Genomic DNA, 23,377 nt, shown 5'->3' with positions numbered 1-23,377 from the left:
ACGCCAAGGAACTTGATAAATTCATATTGATATATTCCAACAATCACCTATTACTCCTAACATGGTTACTACATGGTGGGGTAAAGCTTCTGAGCCAAGATGGTCAATGTCTCTACATTCTTTCCCACAATTCTTTTTCTCAGAAACATGGAGACTATCTGTGACTCTGGGCTATTGCTGGACACTCCACTTACACTGGGTGTGCATGGCGATGTGGGTTTTAGGTGTTCCTCAAAAATAAACAGTTTTTTTATATTTTTTTGTCTCCCTCTGTTTCTAATGCACACATGCAAAAGCAGTAAACCAAACCACAACAGGAAATTATCCTGAAAAGATCAGCCAAGGATAATTTAAAATTTATTGGCATTATTTCTTTCTCCCATTTGGAAACTGATTGTTTATTTGCCTATGTACCTTTCCTGGAACCACCTCTTTGGCTGACGCCTCCATCTTACTGTATATATTGACAAGGTCCTGCTTGCAAGAAGCAATACGCAGTCCAATCAGGCACTGGACATCACCCTGTGACTTTCAGATCCCCACCAGAACCTCTGTGGCTCCAAAGACTTCTACAGGATTAGAGGTATTGTATTATTAAAGGCACAGATTAGAAAACTTCAATAAGTACAAATAATTTAGTGTGGTAGCTGCATTAGTTTTTCTTTTTTCAGGCAAAGAGGGGATATTATAGATTTTGCTAAAATGAACTCTAGTGCTGACATCCCTTGTATAGACTCTATATATTATATAAATGGAGGCCTTAATTTTCAGTGCTTGAAACCATACACATCATAAAAACCATGAATATTTAAAGGGTAACTAGCATTATAGCATATTCATTCACTACACAAGCCATGTTGTATTTTAATGTTATTAAAAATTATCTTTCCTTTTCAATTTACAGCCGCTGTAATTTTCTGTAGAATTCAATGCAATGTAGCAACCTTGAGGTGCAGGAAAACCCCAGAAATGTAATTTCCTGCTTGTGTGATTGGCTAACTGATTTTCCCAGAAGTCTGCACCAAGTCACATTTTAGGCATGCCCTGCAATAGAAATCTCAGTTTTAGTGAGATACTCCCCATGTGATAAATAATTCTATAGAGATGCAGACCCTGCAGGTTTTCTCCTTAGAACACTGAGAGTGCATCAGCTGATTAGAATGAACCAGACTCTCCCATTTAGGGTCAATTCACACCAGGAATTGCACAGGAACATGCTCAAGTTCCTGTGCAATTTCTGTATGAACGGAGTGCAGTGTGTTTTCAACCTATTTACTTCAATGGGCTGAAATGGAACTTCATCGCTCTAAAAGTAGTGCATGCAACTGGATCGCATTGTACTTTGGTACCATGTGATCTGTTGCAGGAGAACACACTGTGTTTGCGATTTGTGCTTTCAGCAGGTGTGAGAGTAAAGTCAAAGACACCCCAGATTCCAAACACAGCGTATTTTGAACAGAGTGCGGAAAAAGAGCACAAAACGCGGGTTTTCCGCACCATGTTCCAGTGTGAACCGACACTCAGAAGCAGTCTGCACAGGACAGTGTGAAACAAACAGAATAGTGGTTAAGTAGTCAGCTTTTCCACCCAGCAGCACTAGAGTCATTGGTTGGAATCCCAACTATGGCATTAACTGCCTGGACTTTGCATGTTCTCACTGTGCTTGTGTGGGTTTCCTTCCAAACTGTAATAAAAAAGAATAAACAGCTATTTCTTCAGAACAAAAAAACAGGAGTCTGTTAAAAACCCTCCAATGTACATTGATCACCCAAAGGAGATTGTTTTTTCTCATCAAAAGTAGAGTTACTCTTTAATGACAGCATTATTTTATTACTAGACATCTGGACAACCATGCACATTCATTTGAATCCAATATTTGTGTACATTAACATGCAAAATACAATCACCTTCACTTAAACCAGCATTCAAATTGTATTCAAACAATTAAAGCAGGGGTGTCAAACTCAATTCCATTGTCGGCTGCATCAGCATTATGGCTGCCCTCAAAGGGCACAGTTGTATCTCTAAGACTAGAGCACCCTACCCTCCCTTACATTAGATGTCAAGAGCCCTCCCCCCACCATCAGAGTCCATCAATCTTCCTTACATCACAGTATACCCCCCTTACCTTGTATTGCTGTAGGGAAGAACCCGGGGGTGGAGCTGGGAAGCAGAAAGTGCAGGGTCTGCAGGAGGACCATAGGAGGACTGGAGTCAGCTGCCAGAGTCTGCTGAATGCTGAGACCAGGGGAGGCAGAGACAGGGTTGGGTGTGAATGGGGTTTGGCTGCACAGAGAGGTGCAGATTCTGTAGGAGGGGGTCTGTCTATTTTGTCAATTCATGAAACAGGAGGCAGGGACAAAAGGGCACAGGGCTCAGGAGTGTATATCACACGGGGCGCAGGGCTCAGGAGTGTATATCACACGGGGCGCAGGGCTCAGGAGTGTATATCACACGGGGCGCAGGGCTCAGGAGTGTATATCACACGGGGCGCAGGGCTCAGGAGTGTATATCACACGGGGCGCACGGCTCAGGAGTGTATATCACACGGGGCGCAGGGCTCAGGAGTGTATATCACACGGGGCGCAGGGCTCAGGAGTGTATATCACACGGGGCGCAGGGCTCAGGAGTGTATATCACACAAGGCGCAGGGCACAGGAGTGTATATCACACGGGGCGCAGGGCTCAGGAGTGTATATCACACGGGGCACAAGGCAGGAATGCATATTGCACCGGGCGCAGGAATGTATATCAGGGCAGAACAGTTGCTAAATGGCTAGCACTTCCACCTGGCAGTACTAGGGTCATTGGTTCAAATTCCAACCACGGCACCACCTGACAGTTCTCCCTGTGCCTGCGTGGGTTTCCTCTGTGTACTCTGGTTTCCTCCCACTCTCCAAAAAAATGGTAGGTTAATTGGCTCCTGTCTAAATTGGCCCTAGTATGTATGAATGTAAGTTAGGGTCTTTAGATTGTACAGCACTTGAGTGAGTGTTAGGAATGGATGAGAATGTACAATATACATATATATGTAAAGTGCTGCGTAAATTGACGGCGCTATACAAGTACCTGTAATAAATAATATCACACAGGACTTAGGATTGTAGATCACACAGGGCTCAGGAGTGTATTTCATGCAGGGCTCAGAGGCATATATCACACAGGGCGCAGGGCTCAGGAGTGTATATCACACAGGGTACAGGGCTCCCCCATTACAGAGCTCCCCTTCTCCAACAATACAGAGCTTCGCCTATAGACTTTGTCTTAACCATAATCCAAACATAACTATGGTCCAAATACAAACTATAATGTAAATATAACCAAAGCCCAAAAATTGGATGTAATGCTAATGTAACCATAACTTTAGCACTAGCCATAATCCAATTCAAAGCGTTACCACTTGCAGTAATTAGAATATATTCAAAACCCTAACACTATCCCTAATACATTATATGTTGTATAAACATATCTCTTACAATAGTCATAAACCCAATCTTTACACTCTCTATTATTCTCATACAACCCTAGTACTAACACTAGCCAGAATCCTAATAAAACCCTAATCCTAAAACTAACCATAGCCCTAATAAATCTCCAGCACTAATCATAATCCTAATTAAACCTTAACTCTAACCACACTTCTAATAAAGTCCTAAAACTAATACTAACCAGAATTACACTAAACAATAACTTTAACCATAACCCTAATTTAACCCCAAATCTAACCTTAACCATAGTCCTAGTAAAACCCTAAGTCTAACCTTAACAATAGTCTTAAAAAAATCCCAAAATCTAACCTTAGCCATAGTCCTAATAAAACCCCAAATCTAACCTTAGCCATAGTCCTAGTAAAACCCCAAATCTAACTTTAGCCATAGTCCTAGTAAAACCCCAAATCTAACCTTAGCCATAGTCCTAGTAAAACCCCAAATCCAACCTTAGCCATAGTCCTAGTAAAACCCCAAATCTAACCTTAGCCATAGTCCTAGTAAAACCCCAAATCAAACCTTAGCCATAGTCCTAGTAAAACCCCAAATCCAACCTTAGCCATAGTCCTAGTAAAACCCCAAATCTAACCTTAGCCATAGTCCTAGTAAAACCCCAAATCTAACCTTAGCCATAGTCCTACTAAAACCCCAAATCCAACCTTAGCCATAGTCCTAGTAAAACCCCAAATCCAACCTTAGCCATAGTCCTAGTAAAACCCCATATCCAACCTTAGCCATAGTCCTAGTAAAACCCCAAATCTAACCTTAGCCCTAGTCCTAGTAAAACCCCAAATCTAACCTTAGCCATAGTCCTAGTAAAACCACAAATCTAACCTTAGCCATAGTCCTAGTAAAACTCCAAATCTAACCTTAGCCATAGTCCTAGTAAAACCCCAAATCCAACCTTAGCTATAGTCCTAGTAAAACCCCAAATCTAACCTTAGCCATAGTCCTAGTAAAACCCCAAATCTAACTTTAGCCATAGTCCTAGTAAAACCCCAAATCTAACCTTAGCCATAGTCCTAGTAAAACTCCAAATCTAACCCTAGCCATAGTCCTAGTAAAACCCCAAATCTAACCTTAGCCATAGTCCTAGTAAAACTCCAAATCTAACCTTAGCCATAGTCTTAGTAAAACTCCAAATCCAACCTTAGCCATAGTCCTACTAAAACCCCAAATCTAACCTTAGCCATAGTCCTAGTAAAACCCCAAATCAAACCTTAGCCATAGTCCTAGTAAAACCCCAAATCCAACCTTAGCCATAGTCCTAGTAAAACCCCAAATCTAACCTTAGCCATAGTCCTAGTAAAACCCCAAATCTAACCTTAGCCATAGTCCTAGTAAAACCCCAAATCTAACCTTAGCCATAGTCCTACTAAAACCCCAAATCCAACCTTAGCCATAGTCCTAGTAAAACCCCATATCCAACCTTAGCCATAGTCCTAGTAAAACCCCAAATCTAACCTTAGCCATAGTCCTAGTAAAACCCCAAATCTAACCTTAGCCATAGTCCTAGTAAAACCACAAATCTAATCTTAGCCATAGTCCTAGTAAAACTCCAAATCTAACCTTAGCCATAGTCTTAGTAAAACTCCAAATCCAACCTTAGCCATAGTCCTAGTAAAACCCCAAATCTAAACTTAGCCATAGTCCTAGTAACACCCCAAATCTAACCTTAGCCATAGTCCTAGTAAAACCCTAAGTCTAACCTTAACCATAGTCTTAAAAAAATCCCAAAATCTAACCTTAACCATAGTCCTAGTAAAACCCTAAGTCTAACCTTAACCATAGTCTTAAAAAAATCCCAAAATCTAACCTTAACCATAGTCCTAGTAAAACTCCAAATCTAACCTTAGCCATAGTCCTAGTAAAACTCCAAATCTAACCTTAGCCATAGTCCTAGTAAAACCCCAAATCTAACCTTAGCCATAGTCCTAGTAAAACCCCAAATCTAACCTTAGCCATAGTCCTAGTAAAACCCCAAATCTAACCTTAGCCATAGTCCTAGTAAAACTCCAAATCTAACCTTAGCCATAGTCCTAGTAAAACCCCAAATCTAACCTTAACCATAGTCCTAAAGAATCCTAATTCTAACATTAATCAAAACCCTAACTCTAACACTATCAATTACACTAAACCCAAAAATGAAACTAAAGTCAAAACTTTTTTCCTTTAAAATAAATTACCTTCTTTTTGGAAGGGTATTGCACAGAGCGGTCCCTTACCTTTTCTTTGACAGTCTTCCACCTGCACTGTCCACTCCTCATCTTCTGTGAGTGCCCTCTTAGCAAGGCTCTTGCTATAGGGGCAGCCATGTGCACTTCTGATCTGCATTCATAGACACACATTGCCCTGGTAAGCCCTACCCCTGCTCACGGGAGTTTGACTGAAAGCAACAGGAGCCTATGGTTACCGCTGCTGTCTGAGTCCCCAAGGGGACCAGGAAGCGAAGAACTGCTGCGGCTGGGGACAGCGCTGGATCAATGAGGCAAGTCAGGTAAGTGTTTAGGAATGAGAGGGAAGTGAAATAATGTGATGTTTTTCACCTTAATACATACTATGCATTAGGGTAAAAAAAAGTTGTGAACCCCTTTAACTTTAATTCTAACCATAACCCTAATAAAACCCTAAATCTAACACTAAGCATAGCCTAAAAAACTCTAAACACTAATCATAATCCTAATGCAACCTTAACTCTAACTAACCATAACCCTAATGTGATGAACAGCCTGGCATTCCACCTGGCACCCCACCTGCGTGCTTCCATCAGAGAGCTGTTTTCTTCTCTGCTGGAACACAGGAACAAGGTATTATAGCTGGGCATTGCACCCAAGAACTAAACAACACTAGCTTAGGTGCAAACAGGAACTCGTTCATTGAAGAATTCCCAAAGAATTTATACCACACAAAATCAGATAAGAGCTTGATCACATTATCCTAAACAATGCAAACGTTAACCACTAATATCATCAGTATATCTAGCAATAGATCTAATGAATAGCTAGCAGCTAACGGTAACCTAATTAAGCAGTGATCTAATTAACAGTAAGCCAATAAACAGCCAAGCACACAGTTCAGTCATGGAGACAGACAGTTTGGCACCAAATAGGAGTACATTACAAATGTTGTCTTTCAGGTGTTTGGCTTTCAATTGTGTAATCTGTCCATTAGAAAAGTCATCATAAGATAAAACTCATATAATGTTCCAACTGTCTGAAAAAGTGGAATGAATTTATCTTTTAGATTTCTTGAGGGAGATTGCTGATAAATATTTCTTTACCAAGTGGAGGAGCTTCTCCAACCCTGTCTGCCAAAAGGGCCACCATATTTTCTCTGACCATTAGACCTTTCCATCCACTCGAAAAGGGAAGCTTAATTGTCTTTATGCAGAGAATTAATCCAAGCCTTGCTCTTAGCGTTCATCATGTTATTGTCCATCGTCAGAGAATGATCTGCTCTCTCCATGGGATGAGAGGCTGAACTGCGCTCCCTTCCATGCTCTGACTGAAAGAAGCAGACAAATCCCTGCTCTCCTCTATGGGCCATAATCAGCAGGTAGAAGGCTAGCCCCTAGTCCCCTCCCAAAGCCCCTGTCTTGGTTTGGTCTGTCACACCAAATAAAACCCTCAAACCTAAATTTAAACACTAACCATAATCCTAATAAAACTCTACCACCAACAATAAGCCCAACAAAACTGCAACTCTAACACTAACAATAATTTTAATAAAACTCTAACCCTAACACTAAGCATAATCCTGATAAAACTCTAACTCCTATCTCTGTTGAGGATGTGGTGGAAACTACTATTGAATTTATGGTTGTCCCAGATCATGTTCCCATTACCTTATCTTTTTTTCTCTCCCTACAGTCCTCTCGGTGGAAACTATGGTATTTTACCCCAACTTTAACCCTAACACTAACCATAATCCTAAGAAGACGCTAACCCTAACACCAACCAAAATCCTAATAAAACCCAAAGGCCCCTTTTACATGGGTTGAAAACGCCAGCAGAACGGTCTACTCAGTGTCCGCTGATCTCTGCTAAGCAAGCAAATGACAGTTCTGTGTCTGCTTTGCTTATGAAGACTGCACACAGACACAGCCCGCTTTCCTCTATGGCCAATTGGATGTAAACGGACCGCCTGTCCATTTACATCTGACTGTCATCCGATCCTATCCACTAAACAGATGGTGAACGGATTCCCATCTATATGTTTTCAGTGGATCTGATCTGATCGGACGTAGTCAGGTAATCGGACACATGTCCATTTGCATCCGCCGCTCCATAGGGGGAAATGGCTGGCCCGATTGGGTCTGCCTGAAAAATTGACAGGCGGGCCCGATCGGTCCACCAGTGTGAAAAAGGCCTAACACCAACCAAAATCCTAATAAAACTCCAACCCTAACGCTAACCATAATCCTAATTAAACTCCAACACTTTCACTAACCATAATCCTAATTAAACTCTAACCCTAACACCAACAAGATTCCAAATAAAACTCTCAATCTAACCATAATCCTAATACAACTCAAACCTTAACACCAACCATAATACTAGAAACATCGGAACCCTAATCATAATCCTTATAAGAACTCTTCCACCAACCATAACCCTAATAAAACTTTTAAACCATAATGCCCATAAAATCTTAACTCTAAATGTAACCATACGAACAAAACTCTAACACTAACAAAATCCTAATAAAACGCCAGACCTAACGCTAGCCATAATCTTAAAAAAATCCTCTAACACGAACCATAATCCTTATAAAACTCTAACCACAACACTAACCATAATCCTAATATACACTATAATGCAAAAAAGTATTGAGCCGCCTGCCTTTACACGCACATAAACTTTAATGGCCCCCCCAGTCTTAGTCCGTAGGGTTCAATATTGAGTTGGCCCCGCCCTTTGCACCTATAACAGCTTCAACTCTTCTGGGAAGGCCGTCCACAAGGTTTAGGAGGGTCTCTATTGGAAGATTTGACCATTCTTCCAGAAGCACATTTGTGAGGTCAGGCACTGATGTCGGGGCGGGGGGGAGGGCTGGTTTGTAGTCTCTGCTCTAATTCATCCCAAAGGTGTTCTATGGGGTTGAGGTCAGGACTCTGTGCAGGACAGTCAAGTTCCTCCACCCGAAACTGGCTCCTCCATGTCTTTATGGACCTTGCTTTGTGCACTGGTGCAAAGTCATGTTGGAACAGGAAGGGGTCATCCCCAAACTCTTCCCACAAAGTTGGGAGCATGAAATTGTCAAAAACATCTTAGTATGGTGATGCCTTAAGAGTTCCCTTCACTGGAATTAGGGGGCCAAGCCCAATCCCTGAAAAACAACCCCACACCATAATCCCTCCTCCACCAACTTTTACACTTGGCACAATGCAGTCAGGCAAGTATTGTTCTCCTGGTAACTGCCAAACCCAGACATGTCCATCGGATTGCCAGACATAGAACCGTGATTGGTCACTCCAGAGAACACGCCCCCACTGCTCTAGAGTCCAGTGGCAGCGTGCTTTACACCACAGCATTCCGACGCTTTGCATTGCACTTGGTGATGTAAGGCTTGGATGCAGCTGCTCAGCCATGGAAACCCATTCCATGAAGCTGTTCATTCATGTTGTTGTGCTAATCTGAAGGCCACACCAAGTTTGGAGGTCTTTAGCTATTGACTCTGCATACAGTTGGTGACTTCTGCGCACTGTGCGCTTCAGCATGCGCTGACCCCACTCTGTCATGTGATGTGGCCTACCACTTGGTGGCTGAGTTGCTGTTGTTCCCAGTTGCTTCCACTTTGTTATAATCCCGCTAACAGTTGAGCGTGGAATATTTAGTAGCCAGGAAATGTCACGGATGGACTTATTGCACAGGTGACAACCTATCACGGGACCACGCTTGGAGTCACTGAGCTCCTGAGAGCGACCCATTCTTTCACCAATGTTTGTAGAAGCAGTCTGCATGCCTAGGGGCTTGACTGTATACACCTGTGTCCATGGAGGGGATTGGAACACCTGAATCACATGATTTGGGAGGAACAGTGATGGAAAATGTGTGCTTATAGTGTAGTGCTAGCAAAACAGGTGTACAGTGGAAGTGGAACATATGTGCAGGAAGGGTGCAGTGATGGTGAAACAAGGACATCCTTCCCAATGACCACCAGTGTAAGGGGGGCATTCTTCCCTCTGACCACCGACATAAGGGGACATTCCTCCATAGCATTCTTTTCAACATTTTACTCCAAAGGAGCCCCTAAAGTAATTTTCAGGTCTCAGGGTAACCTTTACTAAAACCAATTTATTGGGAATCAGTGGGAAAAATGTTCACCTTATGGCTGTAGTCAATAGACATAATGTCCCCCTTATGTCTGTGGCCAGTAAAAGGAATGCCCCCCTTATGTCTGTGGCCAGTAAAAGGAATGCCCCCCTTATGTCTGTGGCCAGTAAAAGGAATGCCCCCCTTATGTCTGTGGCCAGTAAAAGGAATGCCCCCCTTATGTCGGTAGTAAGTGGGAAGAATGCCCCTCTTACGACAGTGGTCAGTAGGAGGAATGTCCCCTTATGATGGCGTTCATTGGGAAGAATGTCCCTGTTACACACCATCACTGCACCCTCCCTGCACACATGTTCCACTACCACTGCATACCTGTTTTGCTACCACTACACTATCAGCACACATTTTTCATCGCTGGAACACCCTGCAGATATGTTCTACCACTGTACCAACTCTGCACGCATGTTCGATCCCCGTACTCTCTCTGCACACATGTTCTATCCCCGTACTCTCTCTACACACATGTTCCATCCCTGTACTCTCTCTGCACACATGTTCCATCCCCGTACTCTCTCTCTACACACATGTTCTATCCCCGTACTCTCTCTACACACATGTTCTATCCCCGTACTCTCTCTGCACACGTTCCATTACTGTACTCTCTCTGCACACATGTTCCATCCCTGTTCTCCTCTGCACATATGTTCCATCGCTCTACTCTCTCTGCACACATGTTCCATCACTGTTCTCGCTCTGCACACATGTTCCATCGCTGTACTCTCTCTGCACACATGTTCCATCGCTGTACTCTCTCTGCACACATGTTCCATCGCTGTACTCTCTCTGCACACGTTCCATCGCTGGGCTCTCTCTGCACACGTTCCATCGCTGGGCTCTCTCTGCACACGTGTTCCATCGCTGTACTCCCTCTGCACACGTGTTCCATCGCTGTACTCTCTCTGCACACATGTTCCATCCCTGTATCTCCTCTGCACACGTTCCATCGCTGTACTCTCTCTGCACACGTTCCATCGCTGGGCTCTCTCTGCACACGTGTTCCATCGCTGTACTCTCTCTGCACACGTGTTCCATCGCTGTACTCTCTCTGCACACGTGTTCCATCGCTGTACTCTCTCTGCACACATGTTCCATCGCTGTACTCCCTCTGCACACATGTTCCATCGCTGTACTCTCTCTGCACATGTTCCATCGCTGTCCTCTCTCTGCACACATGTTCCATCCCTGTGCTGTCTCTGCACACATGTGCCATCGCTGTACTCTCTCTGCACACATGTTCCATCCCTGTATCTCCTCTGCACACATGTTCCATCACTGTACTCTCTCTGCACACGTTCCATCGCTGTCCTCTCTCTGCACACATGTTCCATCACTGTACTCTCTCTGCACACATGTTCCATCACTGTACTCTCTCTGCACACGTTCCATCGCTGTACTCTCTCTGCACACATGTGCCATCCCTGTATCTCCTCTGCACACATGTTCCATCACTGTACTCTCTCTGCACACATGTTCCATCGCTGTACTCTCTCTGCACACATGTTCCATCTCTGTACTCTCTCTGCACACATGTTCCATCGCTGTACTCTCTCTGCACACATGTTCCATCGCTGTACTCTCTCTGCACACATGTTCCATCGCTGTACTCTCTCTGCACACATGTTCCATCGCTGTACTCTCTCTGCAAACATGTTCCATCGCTGTACTCTCTCTGCAAACATGTTCCATCGCTGTACTCTCTCTGCACACATGTTCCATCGCTGTACTCTCTCTGCACACATGTTCCATCACCCTATTGCTGCCAGGGAGAAGGCTGAGTCTGTGACTAACAGTTAAACCCTCAATTACCAAACAGTTACGTTAACCTCTTCATGCTGGCCGCACACAAATGTGCGGCCTCCTGGCGTCTGGGCCTAGACACCGGGCGGCCGCACATTTGCGTTCTATTAAAAAAAAAAAAAATATGCGCTGAGAGCGCGCGCCCTGCGAGCTCCCAGCACACATGTCCGGTACTCATGGAAAGGTCCCAGTCTCCTCTTTCGATCGGGACATTTCCCGATCATGTGACCACCATGACGTCGCATCACAGCAGTCACATGATCCCTAAACTTCACCCCGCCTCCCGGCTTCTGAAATTCTTAAAGGGCCGGGAGGTGCTGGCGTTAAGGGGTTTATCAGTGGGTGCTTTCAGTTGTACAATGCAAAAGTGTCTGACAACTGAGGGGTTAACTCTTAGCCACAGGCTCAGCTCTTTCCTCAGCAGCTACAGGGTTACGTCTGTGTAGCAGCTCAGCTCCCTCCCCATTCTCCTCTGCTTATATAGAGTGCCCATGAAATCCCTCATCTCTCCCTGTGTGGATGGGAACAGTTAATAGTGATGACTAGAGATGGGCTTCATGTTCGTGTTGAACCTAAGTTCGACTTGAACATGGGCCGTTCGTGTGTATACGGGTGTTCAAACAGCCCGCCGTGCCCCACAATGCACTGCATCCTAAAAGTGATTGTGACCACAGGTTAGGTGCAGTGCCTTGTCTAATCACAGCCCCCTGGTGACGTCATGACAGTATATAAGAACTGTCATTGCGGGCGCAGCTGTCAGGAACCAGTGTTACGAGTGGAGAGGGAATTTTTTTTGTCTTTTTTCGGGTAGTGGAGGTGGCGGGCATCATGATTGATGTTGGATCTACTTCAGGGGACATTTTTAAATCTGTTGCTTTTAATAAAGGACTTGTCAAAGACTATCACACTTTGAATGACAATTGCGCGGTCATGCAACACTGTACCCATATGAAATTTTTTTAGCATTTTTTGAGACAGATAAAGCTTTATTTTGGTGGTATTTATTCACCGCTGAGATTTTTATTTTTTTTGCTATATAAATGAAAATGTCCAAATATTTTGAAAAAAAGTGTTTTTCTTATAAAATTTTGCAAATAAATAATATGTCATTATAAATCTTGGGCAAAATTTATTCTGTTATCTTTTTAGTAAAAAAAAAGAAAAAAGAACCCAAATTAGTTTATAACCAAAAATTATCATTTTTAAAAAATGTGTTTACATTTTTAATTTTATTTTTTGTATTATTATTTATGTGTTTTTCCCCATACTGTCACCCTAGCAGTACAGTGTCACCATGGTGACACTGTACTACATGTGGGGGGTGATGAAGATTTTTTTTGTTTTTTTTTACACTGATTGCTTTTACACCTATAAAGGATGTAAAAGCAATCATTTCTCCTTCTCTCTGTCTGCATTCTTGCAGCCATTGAGAAATACTGTGTAAGCTGTGATTGGTCACAGCTTGTCACATGGTACAAGGCTGTTGTGAATAGCCTTGTACCATGTGACCTCTGTGATCATTCACAGATTTCACACGTAGTAAGCAATGATGTCAGAAGTGACATCTTGCTTACTACTGTTCGTGTGATCACCGATTGGCCAATCAGTGATCACATGATCGGGACCTCTCACAGAGGTCCCGTCCGATGATCGGTGTTCCACTGTGTCCGGAGGAGACAGGGGCACCGGATCGCGGTGCTGCGCGCTCCCAGGAAGCGAGCACAGCTTGAAAATGCAGGTGCCATTTAGGAATGGAAACCCGCTCCTGGAGTGCCACCGTCCTGCCGTTTATAAACAGCGGCCAGACGGGAAGTGGTTAAAGAGGGCTTCCAGGTTCCGATAAGTCCCCCCACCCGCAGACCCCCCCAACCACAGACCACGGTTGTGGGGGAGAGGCCCTTGTCCCCATCAACATGGGGACAAGGTACTTTGGGGGAGCACCCCCCATGTTAAGGGCATGTAGTCTGGTATGGTTCAGGAGGGGTGACACTAGCTCACCCCCCCCCCTTTCCTGAGCTGCATGCTCAGATAAGGGTCTGATATGGATTTTGGGGGGACTCCCACGCTATTTTTAAAACAATTTTGGCATGGGGTTCCCGTCAAAACTCATACCAGACCCGAAGGGCTTGGTATGAATGGGAGGGGGGGGACCCCACGCCATTTAAAAAAAAAAATTAAAATTAATTGTCGGGCAATGCCGACAATCCTTTTTACATTCAGATGTCAGCGGGGAACCCCACTGACAGCTTAAACATTCATGAATGTTTCACTACTACTAAAATACCGCATGACTTAATAATAGAACTCTCGCCGTGTTTTAGTAGCTGAGCGGTATTTTACCACATACTGAGATGTGCTAAGATACTGCTCAGTTGTTCGGTTCGTGTTCGATGTTCACGGTCGAACATTCTGTAGGTTCGGATGTTCAACTGCAAACTGAACAGGGGGGTGTTCATTCCATCACTAGTGATGACTGATGTTTGGCTCTGTCTCCTCATTGGCTCACTTGCTGTGCATGAGACATTGGCTCTCACTGCTTTCTTAGCCAATAGGGATAGGGAGTCCAAGGATAGCCAAGACTCCAGTGCACGTCGCTGGATCAAGAGGGGGCTTAGGTGAGTATTAGGGGGCTGGGGGAAGGGTTCTGAACAGAGAAGGATTTTTACCTTCACGCATAGAATGCATGAAGGTAAAAAATATTGAGCCTTTACAACCACTTTAATCCCAATAAATACCTAGGTCTAATGCTAACCGTAATCCTAATGAAACTCCAAACCTAAATTTAACACTAACCACAATTCTAATAAAATCCTAACTCTAAAACTAACCATAATTATAAAAAACTCTAACCTAGCACTAACCATAATCCTTATAAAACCGTGGCATTGACAGTATTCCAAACCCCAATATTATTATTATTATACAGGATTGATATAGCGCCAACAGTTTGCTCAGCGCTTTACAATATAAAGGGAGACAATACAGCAACAATACAGTTCAATACAAGAGGGATAGGAGGGCCCTGATCCTTGGAGCTTACAATCTAAGAGGGAGGGGCTAGTGGTACAAAAGGTAGTAACTGTGGGGGATGGACTGGTAGGAGGAGTAGAAGATTCCATTATTAGCTGAGGGCAGGATAGGCTTCCCTGAAGAGATAGGTTTTCAGAGATCACCTAAAAGTCAGCAGAGTAGGCGATAGTCTGATAAATTGGGGTAGAGAGTTCCAGAATTCCAATATAACCCAAGCCATGTGATAAATTGGGATAGAGTTCCAGAATTCCAATATAACCCAAGCCATGTGATAAATTGGGGTAGAGAGTTCCAGAATTCCAATATAACCCAAGCCATGTGATAAATTGGGATAGAGTTCCAGAATTCCAATATAACCCAAGCCATGTGATAAATTGGGGTAGAGAGTTCCAGAATTCCAATATAACCCAAGCCATGTGATAAATTGGGGTAGAGAGTTCCAGAATTCCAATATAACCCAAGCCATGTGATAAATTGAGGTAGAGAGTTCCAGAATTCCAATATAACCCAAGCCATGTGATAAATTGGGGTAGAGAGTTCCAGAATTATAATATAACCCAAGCCATGTGATAAATTGGGGTAGAGAGTTCTAGAATTCCAATATAACCCAAGCCATGTGATAAATTGGGGTAGAGAGTTCCAGAATTATAATATAACCCAAGCCATGTGATAAATTGGGGTAGAGAGTTCCAGAATTCCAATATAACCCAAGCCATGTGATAAATTGAGGTAGAGAGTTCCAGAATTCCAATAAAACCCAAGCCATGTGATAAATTGAGGTAGAGAGTTCCAGAATTCCAATAAAACCCAAGCCATGTGATAAATTGGGGTAGAGAGTTCCAGAATTCCAATATAATCCAAGCCATGTGATAAATTGAGGTAGAGAGTTCCAGAATTCCAATATAACCCAAACCATGTGATAAATTGGGGTAGAGAGTTCCAGAATTATAATATAACCCAAGCCATGTGATAAATTGGGGTAGAGAGTTCCAGAATTATAATATAACCCAAGCCATGTGATAAATTGGGGTAGAGAGTTTCAGAATTCCAATATAACCCAAGCCATGTGATAAATTGAGGTAGAGAGTTTCAGAATTCCAATAAAACCCAAGCCATGTGATAAATTGAGGTAGAGAGTTCCAGAATTCCAATAAAACCCAAGCCATGTGATAAATTGGGGTAGAGAGTTCCAAAATTATAATATAACCAAAGCCATGTGATAAATTGGGGTAGAGAGTTCCAGAATTCCAATATAACCCAAACCATGTGATAAATTGGGGTAGAGAGTTCCAGAATTCCAATATAATCCAAGCCATGTGATAAATTGAGGTAGAGAGTTCCAGAATTCCAATATAACCCAAGCCATGTGATAAATTGGGGTAGAGAGTTCCAGAATTATAATATAACCCAAGCCATGTGATAAATTGGGGTAGAGAGTTCCAGAATTCCATTATAACCCAAGCCATGTGATAAATTGGGGTAGAGAGTTCCAGAATTCCATTATAACCCAAGCCCATGGCTAGTTCTGTAGTCATAATCCCAATATAATTCCAGTTCTAACAGAAGTCATAATCACCATATTACTGAGCCCTTACCCTTGTCATAACCATAGACAATCTTTGTTTTATTTTTTCTCTTTGCAGGTATTTCACTTAAGACCCATGAAGAAGCCAATGTTCATCAGCGCCTTACTCCTGCTGTGTGTGGCAGCTGTAGACAGCATGTGTCCGTTCCCGAGAGCATGTGTTGAAAACGTTAAAACGTTTCCGGTAGTTTGTTGCCCGTTATTCAATGGCTCACAGTGCGGAAGCAGCGATAACAGGGGGAGCTGCCTCATGCCGAGAACCAGCAGAAGTGCCCCTCCAACAGATGTTCGAAATGATGAACGCGTTGATTTTCCTAAATTCTTCTTTAGCTGGATTTGCCAATGCAAACCGCGTTTCATGGGTCACAACTGCGGTGAATGCAATTTCGGCTGGACTGGAGAAAGGTGCGATATACCACAAGTTGTCCAACGAAAGAACATACTGAAGTTGAATGAAAGTGAACTACAATTATATCTCCAGACAATCCATTACTGCAAAACCAAAATCGACCCAGATTGTCTTATTCTGACAAGCCACGACCGTTTACGTAGGGCGTCCATGAGATTCGTGAATGCCTCCTACTATGAAGTGCCTGTTTTTAGTCATAACTATGCTACAGCACCTTTAATTTTTAACGGCCAGGAAATTTTTTTCACTAACTATGCTCATGGCAGTTCAGCATTTATATCCTGGCATCGCCTTTTCTTACTTTTTATTGAGAGACAAATGCAAAAATGCACAAATAATAAGAACTTTGGTATGCCCTACTGGGAATGGGAAAAGGATTCAGAATGCTCCATCTGCACCAACAAATACTTAGGATCCAATGGCTTCGATGGAAAAATCGATAGTTTGTCGGTATTCTCTGAATGGAGGGTATGTTGTAGCCTGACAAATGTCATGGAGGGCACCTATATTCATGCCCTGGTCTTTGGGATTGTGATGCTTTTTTTTCTGTTAGGGCTTGGACAGATTTTTTTACCTTCATGCATTCTATTACAGGTGCTGTCAGTTTATGCAGAGATAGATATATATATATTGCACATTCACATCAGTCCCTAACCCTCAAGGGGTGTACAATCTAAGGTCCTTAACTCACATTCATACATACACATACTAGGGACAATTTAGACAGGAGGCAATTAACCTCCCAGCATGTCTTTGGAGTGTGGGAGGATAACAGAGGAAACCCGCACAGGTACAGGGAGAACATGCAAACTCTAGGTAGGTGGTGACATGGTTGGGATTCGTACCAACGACCCTAGTACTTCCAGACAAAATCATTTAGCCACTGTGCTGCCCTTTATGGATTCTACCCAGCAATGTGCATGAGAGGGGTATTTTTTTTTTTTTTAACCACTTGCCCTCCCGAGGATTCCCCCCCCCCCCCTTCCTGACCAGGCCATTTTTTACGTTACGGTGCTGCATTAATTTAAGTGACAATTGCGCGCTCATGCGATGCTGCACCCAAATGCAACGTACATCCTTTTTTTCCCACAAATTGAGCTTTCGGTGGTGTTAGATCACCTGTGTGTTTTTTAGTTTTTGCGCTATGAAAAAAAAGCCCAGACAATTTTGAGAAGAAAAAATATTTTTGACTTTTTGCTATTAAACATGTCCAGTAAAAAAATGTAAACACCAAATTTCGTCATAAATTTAGGCCAAAATGTATTCTGCTACATGTCTTTGCTAAAATAAAATCCCAATACGTGTAAATTAATTACAGGAAAGTTATAGCGTTTACAAATGGCGGTATAGATACTGGAATTTTTTTTTATACTAGTAATGGCGGCAATCAGCAACTTATAGCGGGACTGCGGTGGACATTCTGACACTGGGGAGAACTGACTTGGTGTCACTGACATCCCCAGTGACACCAATACAGTGATCAATGCTAATAAAAAGCACTGGCACTGTACTAATGGTACTGGGCAGGAAGGGGTTAACAACAGGGGCGATCAAAGCATTAACTGTGTGCTGTGAGTGTTTTACTATGGGGCCGTGTCAGTGTGCTTCACTGTAAGCACACTGCTTTGGATGGCTGTGCTGTGCACAGCCATCCAAAACAGTGTGCACGAGCTGACAGGGAGGAGAACTGTTAGCAAACAAAACAGTCATCCTCCCCGTCAGTGATCCTCAGTAATCACCAGGCGCCAGCGAGTAATCACCAGCCGGGACCTTGTGATTGACAGCCATGGCCGTGAATGGTGGAAATGCAAAATCACGTATATATACACATGATTTTGAGCACCCGTGCCACCCTGTATCAGTAATTCTGCTATAGGGCAGTCAGGAAGCAGTTAATGCTTTATTGCAGACTTGAATATGGATGAGTGCCTGTACCTGTAGGATACTCCAGCAACACTAAGTAATAAATTGAGGACACTTATCTTCCTCCTAGAAATCTGAGCACAGTCCACAGCAACAAATGGGCTGAGCTACACTGGGACACCATAAACAATGTCCTATTTGAGTAACACTGACTCTAATGAGGGATAGCAGCAACATAGTCACTGGGATCTCTCACATCGGTCTGTACTCACTAAGGTCCTCTGATAATAGGATGCCTCCTTCTAATATCTGCCAGACATCTCTCCTGTGAAGATTTTAGACCAGATCCCCAAAAATAAGTCCCTCAGTCAGCTCCTGCAAAGTTCAGCAGAATAGGCATAGCTGGGACTGCCCAGAAGAGCAGCTACTCTTCAGGCTGGGATTTCCTGGACAAGAACTCCTCTGTTCCAGACCCCAAAATATTTATGTTCCCTCCAACCACCTACTGGGAACCCTCCCCCAGGGATTGGCTGGCACTGCATACATATTCAGCTGCTGATTTGACTTTTCCAGCCCACTGCTTTCCAGAACTCCTCAAAAGTCAGGGGGGAGTCAACCTTGCAACTTGCTAGGTTAGTATGTATCTAACATAGCACCCATCTAGGAGGGTTCTACACCAGCTTTCAATTGGGAAAGCAACTGAAAGTGTGAAGGAAACCAACACTAGTTCTTTCAATGGAGCTTATGGAAACTTGTTGGCAGGTCTTCATCCCTTCGGTCACTTTGATCATTTTAATAGAGTTGATAGAAAGTGATGGGAGGGATGGTTGCCTTCATCCCATTTTTGAAATTGAAAGCTGACTGTGAGTGGTTGACGTTACCCAAAAATTGCATTGGGTAGCCAGCAATAATCTGGCCATACATGTGGCAATTTGCAGCCAATTTTAACCACTTCCTATCCACTGGCAATTGCAAATAATTGCCTAAATCAATTTATCACCTGCCAGTTTGATCAATTAAAAAAATGTGGTCAATTGTGAAGTCAAAACCAATCAGCATAATCACAGCTTCTATGCAGTTTATTTAAAGCTCAAATCAAAATCACGAAAATGGTACTGCAATTCCATTGCACGGGACAGGACTTTTCTATCAGGTTTGATCAGATCTCCTGGCACTGCTGGCAGTTGATCAAAAACACAATTTTACGACTGATTGCTTTGTCATTTTTAACAAAAAATGAAATCAAAAGTTCAATTGCTGAAAATCAACTTGCCACATGTATGGCCATCTTTAGGGTACAGTCCCACCAGCCGGGATCTGCACACACTTTTCTATAAAGAACAAATAATGTATTTACAGTTCAGGTCTCTTAGAGTCCCACCAGAACAGGGGTAGGCAACCTGCGGCTCTCCAGCTGTTGCAGGACTACAAGTTCCATCATGCCTCTGCAAGTCATAGATGTAACTGTCAGTTTTGTAATGTTGCAATGCCTCATGGGAAATGTAGTTCCACAACAGCTGGAGAGCCGCAAGTTGCCTACCCCTGCACCAGAACAACTTGTCACCTATAAGTAGGCACCTTGAATGACTCTGATCAACATTTCTTCTGGATTACCACCTGTTGCAGAGGACTTCTCAATCAGACTGCTCACGTTTGGGAGGACAAAAAGTCCCATCTCTGCATCCTGCACAGTTCAGAATAGAGAATGTACAGCACAGTGTACAGAATGCCATGGTGCAGAATGGGAATGTACAGCACAGTGTACAGAATGAGATGGTGCAGAATGGGGAATGTACAGCACAGTGTACAGAACGAGATGGTGCAGAATGGGGAATGTACAGCACAGTGTACAGAATGCCATGGTGCAGAATGGGGAATGTACAGCACAGTGTTCAGGCCAATATGGTGTGGAAGAGGGAATGTACAGTATAGTGTACAGAATGAGATGGTGCAGAATAGAGAATGTACAGCCCTGTGTACAGAATGAGGTGGTGCAGAATGGGGAATGTACAGCACAGTTTACAAAATGAGAAAATGCAGAATAGGGAATGTACAGCACAGTGCACAGAATGAGGTGTTGTGGAATGGGGAATGCACAGCACAGTGTACAGAATGAGACAGTTCAGAATAGGGAATGTACAGCACAGTGTACAGAATGAGGTGGTGTGGAATGGGTAATTTACAACACAGTGTACAGAATGAGGCAGTGCAGAATAGGGAATGTGCAGCACAATGTTCAGACCAAGACAGTGCGGAGGAGGGAATGTACAGCACATTTTACTAAACAAGATAGTGCAGAATAGAGAATATACAGCACAGTGTACAGAATGAGGTGGTGCAGAATGGGGAGTGTACAGCACAGTGGTCAAACCAAGACAGTGCTGAAGAGGGAATGTACAGCACGGTGTACAGAATGAGATGGTGCAGAATAGGGAATGTACAGCACAGTGTACAGAATGAGGTTGTGTGGAATGGGGAATGTACAGCACAGTGTTAAGACCAAGACAGTGTGAAAGAGGGAATGTACAGCACATAGTACTGAATGAGATGGTGCGGAATAGGGAATATACAGCACAGTGTACAGGAGGAGGTGGTGCAGAATGGGGAATGTAAAGCAAAGTGTTCAGACCAAGACAGTGCGGAAGAGGGAGTGTACAGCACAGTGTACAGAATGAGACAATTCAGAATAGGGAATGTACAGCACAGTGTACAGAAGACAATTCAGAATAGGGAATGTACAGCACAGTAAACAGAATAAGAATGTGCTGAATAGGGAATGCACATCACAGTTTACAAAATGAGAAAATGCAGAATAGGGAGTGTACAGCATAGTGTACAGAATGACATGGTGCAGAATAGGGAGTGTACAGCATAGTGTACAGAATGACATGGTGTAGAATAGGGAGTGTACAGCATAGTGTACAGAATGACATGGTGCAGAATAGGGAGTGTACAGCATAGTGTACAGAATGACATGGTGCAGAATAGGGAGTGTACAGCACAATGTACAGAATGACATGGTGCAGAATAGGGAGTGTACAGCACAATGTACAGAATGAGACAGTGTAGATTTGGAAATGTATAACACAGTGTACAGAATGAGATGGTGCGAAATAGAGAATCTACAGCACAGTGTGCAGAATAGCACGGTGCAAAACAGGGAATGTACAGCACAGTGTACAGAATCGGGCGGTGCAGAATAGGAAATGTACAGCACAGTTTATAGAAAGATGGTGTACAATTGGGAATGTACAGCACAGTGTACAAATATTTTTTTTAGGATGCCTCAAAAGTGAAATTCTTCTTTCAGGGATGTTCAGACCCTTCACATTGTGAGAAATCACTGTAGGCTGGGTTCCTAGAAATTTGTAAACCATGTATGTAGAATAGACACTCAATTAAGTAAGTCAGGAGGGGGGATAAACTCTTGAAATTTGAGCTTGCAAGTGTAGTAAAGCATCTACTGAAGCTTAGGAAGTCAGTAAGGGTTTAATACCTTCAGATAACCATATACCTTAAAGGTTCAAAAATTTAGTAAAAACCAGATTGAAAAACAATTCAACCAAAAGTTCACAAGACTACCTGTGGGGGATCTTGGGAGGATTGGTAATGAACTGAGAGGTAGGCTAAGTTTAGCATAATATAAAATGGGGACTAGAAAGACTAGAAAAATACAAGCCTCTAGGTGTCCCTAGGTCCCCGCCAACTAGTGGAGCATTGGGTCTATCAAACAGAAATAGTGATGAACTTTTACACATTATATTTATAAAAAGGCAAAGAAAACTCAAGCCAATTATAGCTTCATATGTCACAGCAATGTTGAATCTTTCTTACAAAGTAATCTAGTCCAACCGTTCTTTGTAACAAAGTTTCCACTGGATAAGCCATAGTTTGCACAGATCTGAAATAATATTTAATATATAGGACACATAATAGAAGTTTAGGACTCTTGAGCAACATGTTGTGGGAAGAGAGTGATGGAATGTGTAATGATCTATGGTCTATAAAAGGGGTGGTTATAGGGCTGTGCATACCTCAGGTGTTATCCATCTGTGACTTCATTGTTAAAAATTTTCTTTCCATATAATATCAACCTAAATAATAATCAATAGAACAATAAGTGCTCTTGTGGAGAAGCAGTAAGAACAATAATTAAGTCAATTGTAGTTCAACTGAAGACTGAAAGACTGTTAAGATAGGGTCTTACATTGAAGTTCGGTAGATATAAACCCCAGAATGTCTTTCAAAAAGCTATCATATTTTAGCTATTGAGATAAGAACTTTTGTATCAGAGGAAAGAGAGTAATACCCATTCTTACTGTCTTCTTCTAACTTAGTTCAGTCATAGAAGACAGCAGGCAAATAGTAATGGTGGATCTTGAAATGACTCAGCTATTAGAAGTCATCCTCTCTGGTGTTCAGACCTCCTCTCAGCTATTAGAAGTCATCCTCTCTGGTGTTCAGACCTCCTCTCTGGTGTTCAGACCTCCTCTCGGAGTCTTGTTGCAAGGCAAGGGGGATTCCATCCCAGCCGGGGTTTGGCGCCTTCCTCTATTTTATTTGGTGCAGTAATTGTCCTGAGTGGAGAAAGGTCATCTCGGTGGGCTGTGGACATGTGGTGGGAGTATAAACTCCTGGTGCCATTCAGGCAGCTTAGGAGGTTTTATTTGTAATGCATTACAAATGTCTGGTAGATCATCAGGGGTGCAGAACAATATTTGCTTGCCCTGTAGTGTAACACTTAAAGCAAATGGGAAGCACCACATGTATGTTAAGCCTTTCTCTTGTAGTGTCTCCACTCCAGTAGGAGGTGTAGTGCTCTCCTGTTTTTAAGTGTGATGGGTGATAAATCCTGGTATAAGGAAATGCCATC

At 43.0% G+C, this 23,377-nt stretch overlaps 1 protein-coding gene across 1 annotated transcript in view; it reads left to right on the top strand.

Moving 5' to 3' along the window:
* The first annotated feature begins 458 nt into the window (after positions 1 to 458).
* The window catches only part of LOC149449518 (tyrosinase-like), a 38,762-nt gene continuing 15,843 nt past the window's right edge, over positions 459 to 23,377 (top strand). Inside the window, exons 1-2 of the mRNA XM_089693141.1 lie at positions 459 to 583; positions 16,291 to 17,109. Of these exons, the coding sequence (XP_089549267.1) occupies positions 16,309 to 17,109 (801 nt within the window). The 5' untranslated portion in view covers positions 459 to 583; positions 16,291 to 16,308. The remainder of the gene's footprint in view (positions 584 to 16,290; positions 17,110 to 23,377) is intronic.

This window comes from Staurois parvus, unplaced genomic scaffold, assembly GCF_062004578.1.
Source record: "Staurois parvus isolate SC_StPar_1 unplaced genomic scaffold, SC_StPar_1.0 ptg000615l, whole genome shotgun sequence".
In the NCBI taxonomy this organism is placed as follows: Eukaryota; Metazoa; Chordata; class Amphibia; order Anura; family Ranidae; genus Staurois; species Staurois parvus.
The sequence above is the reverse complement of the archived record's forward strand: the minus strand, read 5'-3'. Positions and strand labels throughout refer to the sequence as shown.